Source organism: Condylura cristata, unplaced genomic scaffold (genome assembly GCF_000260355.1).
Source record: "Condylura cristata isolate star-nosed mole 26May11 unplaced genomic scaffold, ConCri1.0 scaffold00004, whole genome shotgun sequence".
In the NCBI taxonomy this organism is placed as follows: domain Eukaryota; kingdom Metazoa; phylum Chordata; class Mammalia; order Eulipotyphla; family Talpidae; genus Condylura; species Condylura cristata.
The window spans coordinates 15,402,535-15,416,182 of NW_004567105.1; the positions used below are offsets into that span (position 1 = coordinate 15,402,535).

A 13,648-nucleotide genomic window follows, 5' to 3' on the forward strand; every position below is an offset into this window, starting at 1 on the left:
TCTCCTCTACTAAAATGAAAGCAAAATGAATGTAGGGACCGTATATCTTCAGAAGCTACCATCATTTCTCTTCACCAGAAAGCCCTCAATAATTATTTGTGGAATGAATGAGTATGACTTACTGATTAGTGGTTAAGAATTCTACTTCTGGCCCTTCCTGGTGGCGCAGCGGGTTAAAGCACAGCACTAAGAAGCTTGAGCCACTTCCTCATGAGATCGATCCCCGCCTGCCCCGGAGGTGACCACATGGCGCGGCAGACCTCTCCTGGCCCGCCTACCGCTCCCCTCAGCGGTGTACTTCGTCGATCTGCCTGTTCTGCTCCCCTCTCTGTCTCTGGTGAATCCTCTCACCCTCCGCATCTCTGGCCTGTACCCCAGTTCTATATGAATAAATAAATAAATCTTTAAAAAAAAAAAAGAATTCTACTTCTGCCACTATGTACCCTTCAATAAATTAGTTAAGTCTTGATTTCTTCTTCTAGCAGATAGAAAGAATAACAATAAGCACATAAAGTTGGTGTGATGATTAGATGAGATCATGCAAAGTAGACATGAGCTCTTAGGTAGCTTTAGCTGTGGGCTGTGTGGGCATTGGCGTCAATATAAAGCATTGTGTTAATACTTAACATATTTATATAAAAAAGAAGCCCATACTTCTTAGTTTTGATCATGTTTGTTCATGAAATTACATAAGTGTACATTCTAAAGATTAAAATATACTTAACTACAACTAATAATAATTTTTGTTGTTACTTGCTGTTTGGAGACTAGTTTAAGAAACAATTCTGTAATTGTAGTTAATAAATGTGCAACTAGCATAACTTTAAAAAGTATTTTGGAAGGGCACGATCAGAGACTTTGGGGTCTTTTGGACAAAGGGATAGTTAAATATTACCAGTAAGAAAGCATCTCAATTACACTAATTTCTTTAGGGTTAGACATATATTTCCTTGAAAATTTGAGAAAATCTCAATAAAAGCTATTTAACAAAGGAACAGCTACCTGGATATCCAGGTATCTGTTAGTAAGTAGAATGTGTTTATTTTTAAGAAATGTGTTATAAAAGAATAGAAGGTTTCTTATGAATCCACTAGCTTGTTCCAGTTCAACTGAGTACACCCTGTCTTTTTAGTCTTTTAAACATAAATTATCATTTATTCTGTAGTCATAAAGAATCTTCATTTAGTATCTAATGTGATAGCTATCAAACTTTCACTTTTGAACAATTTTGCTCAACTGAGGATCGTTCTTCACTAAATGAAATTCATTGTTAAGAGATCCTTTGTCTTGCTTCTGGGCTGTTTGTTTTCTCTATTTGGACATAGCCTCTGTTTTAGATTTCTCTTTCCAACCTTCCAGGGACTTGTGGATCTTAAATGATGTCTGTGTAATCATTTAAATTAATGAAGCCTCCTTCAGTGAAATAAATGATCTTCTATTACATGTTCTCTGTGTGACTTGCAGCATGCTGTTATTTAAATTATCCATTTTAATGTTAGCAACCTTATCAGATAGATGTTATTTTTATTTATTTATTTTTTAATGAAGAAAGTAAGCTCACTGCCAGAAGTAATCCACTATTAAATGGCAAAGCCAAACTGTGAACTCTGGCGTGTCTGAGCTCTAAAAATTAGTGATTATTCAGAAATTGACTAAAAATTGATGCTCTGTAGGACATAGTAAATCTTTGGACTTATTAGATTGTTTCCAGTATTACTTTAGTTGGCCCAGGAAACCAGGGAAATTCATCTTCAAAGATGAGTGTGAAGCTACATTTTGGTCATTTAGAATATATTCTTATGATTACTTGTTCATTTTATTAAGGAGGATTGGAGACTTGAGATAGAGGATTGGTTTCAGCCATGGTTCATCAAGTTTTACTTTGATTATTATGCACGATAACACCAGGCTTGAGCATATAGAGGGGAAATGTTTAATTGGTCAAGTATTTTTGTTTAAAAATTCAAATTGTCAATACAAGGATTTCCCCTTCTACTTTTACTTTGTAGTTTCACATTTATCTTTGCATAAGCTCTTTGACCTTAACAGCTACTTTCCTTTTGCTTAATATGAAATTATTCTAAATGCCCTTTCTGAAGGCAGGAGCCTAGTAGAGAGCTCCTTGTCTGCCCATATGATCCTTGTAATTCACTGTATCATCACACTGGTTAAGTAATGCCCCGAGGTCAGGAAACCAGGTCAGTACTGCTGGTAATTAAGTCAACTTCCTTCTCTTTGGTACTGGAGATATGAAGCCCAACACAAACAACAAGGCCATCTGTTTCATGCTTCATTGCCTTAGATGTTCATACTTTACTTTATTGCATTGATTTTTGGTTAGGTTGTGCCTGAGTGATTATAGCTGGTAAGGCTAGTGTCTTAATACCTCAAAGACACTGAGTGTTTTTCAAAGTTTTGATCTGTTTTTTAATGTGTCAATTTTCTGGGAATTATTAAGACTAATCTGATGATAGGTTTTATAATTCAGGAGACCCCCTCACCTGCTCCCCACTTATTCTAAAATTTTCTAGTTGAACAAATATTTGGTTATTATTAGCAGAAGCTCAAGTGTAGGTGGTTCAAGTTTTGCATACAGAATCTTCGGTGGGTTTTGTAAGAATAGACAAAACTGTATATAGTTAACAACAGACTATGTAGCCTGCTTACCTTGTCATACTCTAGATTCTTTTCACCCTTTATATTTTAATTACCCAGCTTTTCCATTTAGTATACTCTTGATCTAATGTTTGAAGTGCTAATCTTGTTATCTTTCAACCTTACTGATTTAATGTGAATTTAGATTATTCTACCCCAAAATAACTTTACCTCTAGGTCTTAAATGTCATCACACTTCCCTAAATTATCTTGCATGTTGATAGTTTGAAAAATAACCAGACATATGTTGTAATCATCCTATTCATTAAAAAGGGGAAAAAAGATATTTCTTCTTTGTGGTGGCATCAGTTCTAGAAATGGTTATAATTCATAAATAGCTGAGAATTTAAAGACTCAGTGTAGAGTTCCTTTGTGAATCAGTTGCATGTGCTACTGGGATCAGAGCACATTGCTTTGGAAGATGATGAACCAAGAAGTAAGGGAGTGAGATCAAGACAAGAATATCAAAAGAATATTCATATATGATTATGAAAACCCTGAGGTGCTGGTAGGAGCATTGGGTGTTGTCAGTACATGACCAAGGAGCACCCAGGTACCCCAGACTGATAAGAACATAAACCCTCTGAAAGGGATTCAGCTATCTATATGTAAAAAGGCAAAGGAAGCACACTCTTCATGTAAAAGATTTTTAATATAATTAGTGTGCACAGAGAGGGATGGGAAGAAACAGTATCCCCTCCAAAACTGAAAATTTCCAGTCCCCTTGTGGCCAAATGCCCAGCTAGATAGGTTCAGCCTGAAGTGGAACAACTGAGGCCTGAAGGCTTATGACAAATCTAAGGTGCATGCTGATGGAGAACCTCAGGAATGGGTTAGGCAGTTCCAGCTGAGAGAGGAGAGACTCAACATTCAAAATCTGCTACATAATTCAACATGAAATCAGGATAATGACTGCCACTGTTTCTGTGAAGGACCAGAAACTGCCTCCCCATATGTCTCCCCTACTTGTCTTTTCCAAATATCTCTTCCAGATTTTTCTACATGTCTTGCCTTCACATGTGTCCTCCAAGTCTTCTTCCTAGCAGTACCAGAGAACATATCAGGCCACAGAAGCAGGAAAGGGTGCCCATCTGCTTTTCATATCATATGGGTCCACTCAGGAACACTCAGCTCTGCTCTTATTTCCCAGAATCTCCCAAACTTTTGAATTCCAATTCATGGCATATTGCAACTTCTAAGTAGGGTTGCTACTAAGTGGGGGGGAAAGAAAATGGTACCTTCTCTTCACAGAGATGTATTTGTGAATTGCATGGTCTTGAAAAATGTGTGCCTTTTTCTGTTTTGAAAAAGGCACCATGAACACCAGCAATGACACTGGTAATGCTTATTTAGAACATTTCACCTTCTGGGTCTTAGTACTAATCTATCGATAACTGGATATGAACTTCTAAAATGCCTGTAGTATATACTAATTTTCTTTATTTTAATATATTAAATTCCTATTGTGACATGCTCCTCATTATGTTGAAAAGATGATGAGCTATTAGTTCATCTACAGATGCTGTTCTAACAGTAGCAGTAGAAAAGGCAAAGCTTTGTTATATAGCAGAGCCTCCAGTTAAAGCAGGCCTCAGCCCACATTGGATTTGACTAGTCTCCTTGAATGTGTCTCAAATAAACAAGTTTTCTTTTTGGCAGTGGTGGTAGGCACATGGAATGCAAATCTAGCAAAACTATGTCAAACAGGGTCCTTAAATAACAGCTAATGTCTACTTTCGTTGCCCTGACTTAGGAAATACCTTCTAATTGGAAAATAAAAATTATCCTTCTGCCAAGGGACAAACATCATCAGTTATTCTTCCCAAGAAAAGGCAGTACTTAATTGCTAAACAAGGGGCTTTGTGTCTCAATTATAGTAATCATTAAACTGGTGAATGAAGAAAATACAGATGATGTTTAGCTGTTGTGCTTTGAATATATTAACAGTTGAGGAAGTTATTCATGGTATGTAAATGTAGTCTATAGCTCTGCCACATAGAAAAATCTAATGACTTTCCAAAGTGTTAAGTAGCTTTATTCTCTCTTTGTGAATGTGAGTGTTGATAGAAACAATCTGTTGGGAAGTGGAATTTGGCCATTATCCACTTAGGTTCTAAAGATGTTTTGTGTCAGTTTATGGGCTGGAGTTTATGCAAGTTATTAACTCTTATTTTATAGTACAGCAGTTAGTTATGAAAGTAGTTTTTTAGCCACTTTTGTAATTGGTTGGTTCCTTTGTGCCAGTGTGACTATTACCAATAAGCCTCGTCCAGAAACTGAGGCCAAAGTGAAGGGTTTATTAGTATTTGTTGAGTATAAAGAGCATTGACTTTCTTAAGATGGAGTACTTTAGGAAAGGAATTCTTTCATGTACTTTTAATTATTTATTGGTTTTTGTCCTTCACAAAATGGCATAAGAAATACTAATGGTTAATATGCTTGTTGGAGGCAGATATTGAAGGGATCAGGGAAGAAAGCTGTATCTCCTTTTGTTTATGTGATTTGCCTAGTGGATTCCTGAAAATATATGTAAAAGAATAGAAGGCCTCGTAGAATTTGTTTTACACAACTTTTGTTACAAGGTTTTAATTTTTTAGACTTATTTTACTTATTTATGCATATTAGAGCTAGGGTGTTGTCCAGAGGTTCAGGGGGACAGGAGTGAGAGGATTCATCAGAGACAGAGTGGGGAGCAGAAGAGACAGATATACTGAAATACACTGCTGAGGGGAGCAGTGGGCTACATGGAAGAGGTCTGCTGTGCCATGTGGATCAGCTCCTTGGCTAGCGATCGAATTCATACTGCAGTGACTGCTGATAACTGGATAGTGCTGAGACTTAACCCCTTGTGCCACCAGGGAGCCTCAGAAAAGAAAACTTTTTGCCAAGTTGTATGTGTGTATATTTTGTTTGTCCTTCTCTACTGTTACAGGATTTCCGGGATGCAGTAGCTCATGCTTCCAGGCAATTTGGGAAACCAGTGATTGAAGACCGGATCCTGAATCAGATTCTATACTACTTGCCTCAGCTATATGAGCTCAATAGGGATCTCCTGAAGGAACTGGAGGAAAGAATGTTGAACTGGTAAAAGTGAACTTACTGACTTCTCCAGAGTTTCCAAAGTTAGATGAAGCCATAAAAATCCTGTATTTACAGAGAGGATTATTCCTTACATTGTGTTGTTTCAGTATATTGAATTTCCTTGGCAGTTACTTTAACAGCCAAAATTCACAACTTAGGTGCACTGAGCTCCGTATGATACATTTTCAAAAAAAAAAGTAATTAAAAATCATCTTACTGTACATTTTTATAAAAATTATCTTAAACATTAATCTGACTCACTTTTAAATGTTACCACAAAAGGAAAAAGGGCTCATATTTCAGTCAGTTTTAATTTTATAATTAACTTATATTAGAGCTAATCAAGATTTTTTAAATTGAAGGAATTTAGTTGCATAATCAATGGGACTGTAAATGTTTTGTGTATCTTTTCTGGAGCCTTCTGTTATGAAACTCCCTTTGCATTTTTTTTTAATCCAAATTTACTTGGTTTTGAAAATTTACATATATATGACATCATTGCAGATACTTTAAATTTCAGAACATGAAAAGAATACCAAAAGATTAACTACTCTCAACTTATCCAAGTTTCACATTTGGTTTCATTTCCCCTGGTTTAACTGGATCTGAAAATATTAAATGCATTAAGACTTTTTTGATAAAATAAAACCAGGAGAGACCATATTCATATAACTAACTGAAGCATAACAATTATTTTAATAGCTCTATTTTGTTGTTAATTATTATTGTTTATCTTTTACTGTGCCTAATTTACAAATTAAAGTATCACAGTTTGTATATATAGGAAGCATAGTATAGTAGGGTTTGTTTGTCTCATGGCTTTAAACATTCACTTGGGGTTCTTGTAGCATATCCCCTGTTAATAAGGGGCCACTACTGAACTTCCATTGGGCTGTTGAAAATAAGTAGAAACTCTGATGATATCTTTGTAATTTGTAGAAAGTTTACTCTGATGGATTGAATTTATTGTTGAAGTTCATGGGGAGCCAAAATGAATAGAATAACAAAATAGTTTTACCTGCTTTCATGATTAATATTTGCCTCTAAGCTTTCTCTATCTATAATCCCCAAAATACCACTGCTAGTTTTGGAAATAACATGCCTCAGCCTGTTTGGGAAAATACACTAGATAAGTGTTTCATACTTGGCTGCAGATTAAGTATAAAATCTCATAGATTTAAAGACTGAAGGAAAACAAAAGGGTGTTTTTAAAAAAGATTTACTTATTTATGCATACAAGAACTGGGGTACAGACCAGAGATGCCGGGGTTAAGAGTATTCACCAGAGACAGAGTGGGGAGCAGAATGGGCAGATTGACTGAAATACACTGCTAAGGGGAGCAGCAGGCAGGTCAGGTTAGGAGAAGTCTGCTGCTCCATGTGGATCATTCTCTGGCTCTGATCAAACTCACACTGCAGTGGCTGCAGATAGCTTCATAGAACTGCACTTTAACATTAAACCCTTGCACCACCAGGGAGGGCCCCAAAAGGGTATTTTTAAAAATTATGTTAGAAGAAAAAAATGTAATACAAATCATCATCCTGTACTTTTTTTTTAAAAAGATTTATTTATTTATGTTTACAGAACTGGGGTATAGGCCAGAGGTGTGGGGGTGAGAGGACTCACCAGAGACCAAGTGGGGAATAGAACAGGCAGATCGACTGAAGTACACTGCTGAGGGAAGCAGTGGGCGGGGTCAGGAGACATCTGTCGCACCATGTGGGTCACTTCCCTGGCCGGGGATCAAATTCCTGCTGCAGTGACTTCTGTGAGCTTCATAGTACGGTGCTTAAATCCATTGCACCACCAAGGAGAGCCCCTATACATTTTTATAAAAATGATCTTTAACATTAATCCCAACTCACTTTTAGATGTGCATATTTATGCATGCATTATGAAGAGGCTTAAATATTTTGTGCTAAACATTTTTTTTTTTTAGTTTAGATCTATAGGTGTTCATGCCCTTAGACTAAATTTATGAAAAGAATAACTAAAACCACAGTTAAGAAAAAAGCTCCATTTAATACTATAAAATTCAGTCTTTGGGTATTTCCTACTTAGGAAAATAATTTTCTCTCAGGGGGTCTTTGTATCAAGACATATTCTTTGATTTTAGTAGGCTTTCAAAAGTTCTTTACATGATCTTTTAATACAAATGGGTGAAATATCACCAAGGTTTTAAACATCATCTGTGTACTATTTCATGCTCTAAGCATTCTAAGAATATCAGTGCATAAAGCAAACAATGCTCTTGCTCTCCTGCAACTGCATTTTAAAAAAAGATTTATTTATTTATGCACTAGGGTGCAGGTCAGAGGTGCACGTGTGATGACAGGATTCACTAGAGACAGTAGGGAGCATAACAGGCAGGTCAACAAAGTACACTGCTGAGGGGAGCAGTGGGTGGGTCAGGAGAGGTCTACCATGCCATGTGGGTCACCTCCAGGGCAGGGATCGAACTCATGCTGAAGTGGCTTTAGTTTCTTAGTGCTGTGCTTTAACCCGCTGCACCACCAAGGAGGGCCTGATGCTGCATTTTTTTTTTAAAGATTTATTTATTTATGCATACAGAACTGGGGTACAGGCCAGAGGCTCAGGGGCAGTGAGAGGCCTCACCGGAGACAGAGTGGGGAACAGAACAGACAGATCAACAAAGTACACTACTGAGGGGAGCAGCGGGCGGGCCAAGAGAGATCTGCCACACCATGTGGTCACCTCCCGGGGCAGGCGGGAATCGAACTCATGCGGAAGCGGCGTTAGATTCTCACTGCTGTGCTTTAACCCGCTGCTCCACCAGGGAGGGCCCTGATGCTGCATTTTTAAATGGAGGGAGAATGAGACTATTAGCCAAGAAACATGTTATATAGAAATAGTTTCTGATCTGACATAGATTGATATGCTAGCAAGTAAAGGTTGAGTGGCCAAAATAAGGCTCACTAAGAAAGGAGAGATTTAAATAGTCGCTCTGGGGCCTTCCCTGAAGGTGCAGTGTGTTAAAGCACAACACTATGAAGCTGTCCACAGCCACTGCAGCATGAGGAACCTACATAAATGGTGTGGCAGACATCTCCTGACTCACCTGCTGTTTCCCGCAGCAGTGTACTTCACTCAATTTGCCTGTTATACTCCCCACTGTCTCTAGTGAATTGTCTTCAGCCACCGCACCTCTGGCCTGTACCCTAGTTCTTGTATACATAAATAAATCTTTAATAAAGAAATAAATAACTATTCTGGAATTATAGCAAGATTGTAATTTATGTCTATATCATACTCTAGAATAGTACATGGAGCCTTTTTTACTATTTAAAAAGAAGACATCTGAAGAAAAAAGAGAAGCTAGCCATGGTTCCATATCTTTAGGCATGTGGAGTAAAAGTTTGCAAAGTAGAAATGAACCCTGTGCATCCAAAAGACTACAAAGAAGCCCATTGTGGTTGGTAATAATGAGAAGAGGGAAGCGTGAGATGGGTCACAAAGACTGGCGGTAGCAGGATCTCTGCATCCCTGCAAACCCCAGTAATGAGAAAGTCACATGAGATGATACACATTTTTAGACCCTGGCTGCACATAAGAATGAGTCTGAGGGAACAGAGTAGAAGCAAGAAGACTAGTCAGAGTGTTGACAGAGTCCAGGCACGTACTCATGGTGGCCATGAAATGCGGATATCTAGGGATCTTTCTTAGAAGAAGAGAAAAAAGAGTAGTTGATGCTTTGGATGTAAGACTCTGTAGTTCACTGGTTATGTCTGACACATTCATGATTTGTTTTTGTTTTTATGTTTCTCTATCCCTAGGACTGAACAGCAAAGAATTGCTGATATCTTTGTAAAGAAGGGGCCATACCTAAAGATGTATTCCACATACATCAAAGAATTTGATAAGAATATTGCTTTGCTGGATGAACAATGCAAAAAAAACCCAGGCTTTGCTGCTGTAGTCAAAGAATTTGAGGTATTTTGGCTACCATTGAATGTTGAACATTTTTCTTCTTTTATTTTTAAAGCTTTAAAATTTTTAGTCATTGAAAACAAAGTTTGAGAACAATAAGATACTTTAGATATAACCCCTACAAAATTAAAGAGGGAACTGAATAGATGAAATGGTGAGAACTCCAATAGTGTGAATACGATTTTAATTTTGGAACATATTACTGCGCTCTGGAATATTTTGATGGGTGTCTTTATTTTTAATTGTAGCAAAATACTCATAAAATAAAAATCACCTTAGACACCCATTTTTAAGTGTATAGCTCACTAGTGTTGACATATACTCACATTTTTATGGAAATAATCTCCATAACTTTTATCTTTAAAAACTGAAACTCCCCCGTAGATCCTAACTCCTCATTCTTTCTATGTCACTGACAGCAACCTTTCTACATTCTTTGACTTTGCTGGGGAACACATCTTACTTTTTAATTCAACCTTCTCTATTCTTCCAACAACTAAACTACAACATGTATGAGAAATACGATGTTTTCCTTTAAATAAATAAACAGAAATATCAGTATCAAAGTTAAGAAAAGTTACTAACATGTATATGGCCACAGCTTTGTGTATTGACTCAAAGATACAAAGACAATACCCAATTTAATTGGGGATAAAATGTTATAACAAATTTTTTAATTTTTTTTAAAGATTTATTTATTTGTACATACAGAACTGGGGTACAGGCCAGAGGCTCAGGGGCGGTGAGAGGCTTCACCAGAGACAGAGTGGGAGCAGAACAGGCAGATCGACGAAGTACACTGCTGAGGGGAGCAGCGGGTGGGCCAGGAGAGGTCTGCCACGCCATGTGGTCACCTCCGGGGCAGGCGGGAATCGAACTCATGCGGAAGCGGTTTCGGATTCTCAGTGCTGTGCCTCAACCCACTGTGCCATCAGGGTGGGGCTAAATTGGTTTTTAACTAAAATTTTATTTTTCTCCCCTAATGTTGGGTAAAATGTGGGTTACTGTATACATCAAAACTCATTTATTGCTTTGAAACTAAAAATATAAGTGAATTTCTATCACACAGAGTTAGAAAAATTTTAGGCATATTAAGTTAATGCTGATTTCTACTTTGTACAGTTGATGAACAAACTAAAGATTATTTGTAATTTTCTCCCCTTTTCTGTGATATCTTCATGTTGTTAAGAAAAGAAGTGTTATATAAATAACTATGGCAGCTGATAATTGACCCAGTAATTTGGCCAGTAAGTTGTTCTGTTGCCTTGGCAGCAAAAGACAATGAAACAGGAAAGCTAGTTGTCTTGGTTAATGATTCTTGCAAGTCAGATACCTTCTTAATATGCATTATTATTATTATTATTTTGTAACTATTCTATTTACCTGACCCCGGAGGTATATCTTTAGAAAAAGATAAAGCAGTATGAGCAAAGATGAGAGAACTTTCCTTCCCACCTGAGTTGTGTAAGAATCACAGGCCATCTTAGGATACAAGGCCATTTTCACTTGGTTGTTTGGTGCCACTTCACTATTTTGGAGAATGGGGGTGAGGATCAGTACTAGGCAGAAGAAGTGTCTTTTGTACTTCTTAGGGAAAAAACTTTAAAGACAATGACATGTCACTGTAGTCAAGTCAAAATTGTTCCCAAATGAGGTATTGCCATTTACACTGTGATTTGCTGAGTGGGGTGGGCTCAGGCTGAACTAGAATGTCGATGGTCTCCACTGCCATCTGTGGAAGGTCCGTGACCAGCTTCTCCCAGTGAGTCAGTGATTTTAGAGACCCATCTACAGGGAAGGGGGGGGGGGGTTCATTCATAGCATGCCAATTGTGCCTTAAAATAAAGGGAACTTCTCACTGAATTTTCCAGAGTTGCTAACTATTTGAAGTTTGGCTTCCCAGAGTACTTGCTTCCTAGAAAATGCTGTGTTTATATTAGATGCCTTTTCTTTTCAGATGAGCCCACGCTGCGCTAATCTGGCCCTCAAGCACTACCTGCTCAAGCCGGTTCAGAGGATACCCCAGTACAGGCTGTTGCTAACAGGTGGGCTCCTCCAGGCTTCAAGCAGCCAGCCACTTACCTACCACTGACTCATGTCCTTCCATGAAATTCTGCTTTTCCTAAAAACACCTCTCTCTCTACAACATGCCTGCAACACTGCCCCTCCCCCATACATGATTCATAGGTTGCTTACAAGTTCACATTAACATCTGTTGTCTAAACTGAACTTCACTCAGTTCTTTGATTATCCTTGTGTGCAGTAGTGACTTTGGGCATTCATGCATGTAAATATGTAAATCCTTTTGCTCAGGATGATCTTTGACCATGCCAACCCCAGTTGTTTATCCCAAGAAGATTACTTCCCAGCACTCATGTATGACGTGGAAAGGGTTACTCCCACATTTTTGCATAGCAGCTATCATGGATCCAGTGAGATATTTCAGAGTTGTTATCAGGATTGATTAATGAACTATGTGCTTAGAGTAGTGCTTTAGTCAGTTGGTTGTAAATATGCATTTTTTGCTGCTAATATTAGTAGCAGCAGTATCCTAATCATTGTCATGGTCATTGTCTTTATTTCCTACTAGACTGTAAGCTTCAAGATCACAAGGCTATCTAGTTTGCCATCTTTAAAGTTCAAAAAAAGGACAAGAAGAATAAAGAAAGGGAAACAGAAACAAGTTATTACTTGAGCGAAGCCATAACCTGTGCTCAGAGTTTTAATTCATTGATTCTAAATTTTTGTCATAGCCATGCATATATGTATTACAATATTATTTAACAGCTGGGATAACAGGCTCATAGAGATGAAGTGGTTTGGCATTATAAACAGCTAATAAGTTTAGCACCAAGAAATACTATCCAGCACACACTACTGAGTTCCCTGGAGTATTTGCTGAAATGTATTGGATGTGTAGTGGCTAAATGCACACATACTACATTCACTGGAAAGTGTGTGAGAAGAGACAAGAATGTCACTGCTGCCATAACTCTAAATTTGATCTGTTGTTATTTCATTTAAATGGATTTTGGGGTACATGTTTTCTCTTAAAAGAATGTGTGTGCTTTTATCTTTGATCATTTTCTCTTAAGCCAAGAACTATATGGAATGTAGTAGGTAAACCCTAGAAGGATAGGATTTCCAAATTTCCCTTTAGGCAGAGACTTCAGACTTTCCAAGCCATGCCTACTGAAGACAGACTGCTGATGGGAAAGATTTTCTTTCAGCCCCAGGAGTCTGTTACCCTAGGAGTTCTGAGACTTAATTTGAATTTCTAACTGTGAATCAGGCACTAGATTTCTGTCTGGAATGACATAAGGTAAACCAAATAATTCGAGGATATCCTGTCCATCTGTACTTTCTTTCCTCTGCTTTTGGCAGAGATTTAGAATACACAGGACAAAAGGAAGTACCCATGCATGTGTTGTGTTTTGCAAGATAAATTCAATGCTGTATCAGAAATGAAGTGTTACGAGGCTTCAGCTATTTCCACAGCTGTCCAATGAAGTACTGTTTTTAGTGGCAAAAGACAACTATCGCTTTAATCGCAAGAAAGATGGCATAAAATATTTTTTCCCACACTGTGGATGAACTATATTTTAAAAGTTACATATGCTTAGTTTTAATTGAGAAGTTAAATTCAGTTTAATGTTAATTTAGAAATGGTGAAAAAAATAAATACAGTATAACAGTTTTCTATTAGAGGATAGATTTAATTGGTTTTATAATATAAACATAATGTGAACCTATGGTTATTTTCAGTTTTGAACTGCCTCTTGTTAATCTAAAGCCTTTTATCCCTTTCTTAAACTGGAATATCTTCACCTTTTACCCCTTTTCTAAATTGGAAAGTCTTCACCATTATTAAGTGATAAACAATACCTTCTACATAGTAGACTGTTAGTAATTTTGTGTTCATTGAAAGATAAAGATGATGATGGCTTGCTTAGGGTAGCAAAG

General features: G+C 37.4%; 1 protein-coding gene across 1 annotated transcript in view; it reads left to right on the plus strand.

Moving 5' to 3' along the window:
- The window catches only part of FGD6 (FYVE, RhoGEF and PH domain containing 6), a 101,443-nt gene that overhangs the window by 50,982 nt on the left and 36,813 nt on the right, over positions 1-13,648 (plus strand). The window contains exons 6-8 of the mRNA XM_004675805.1: positions 5,588-5,739; positions 9,532-9,688; positions 11,643-11,730. Coding sequence (XP_004675862.1) covers positions 5,588-5,739; positions 9,532-9,688; positions 11,643-11,730 — 397 coding nt within the window. The remainder of the gene's footprint in view (positions 1-5,587; positions 5,740-9,531; positions 9,689-11,642; positions 11,731-13,648) is intronic.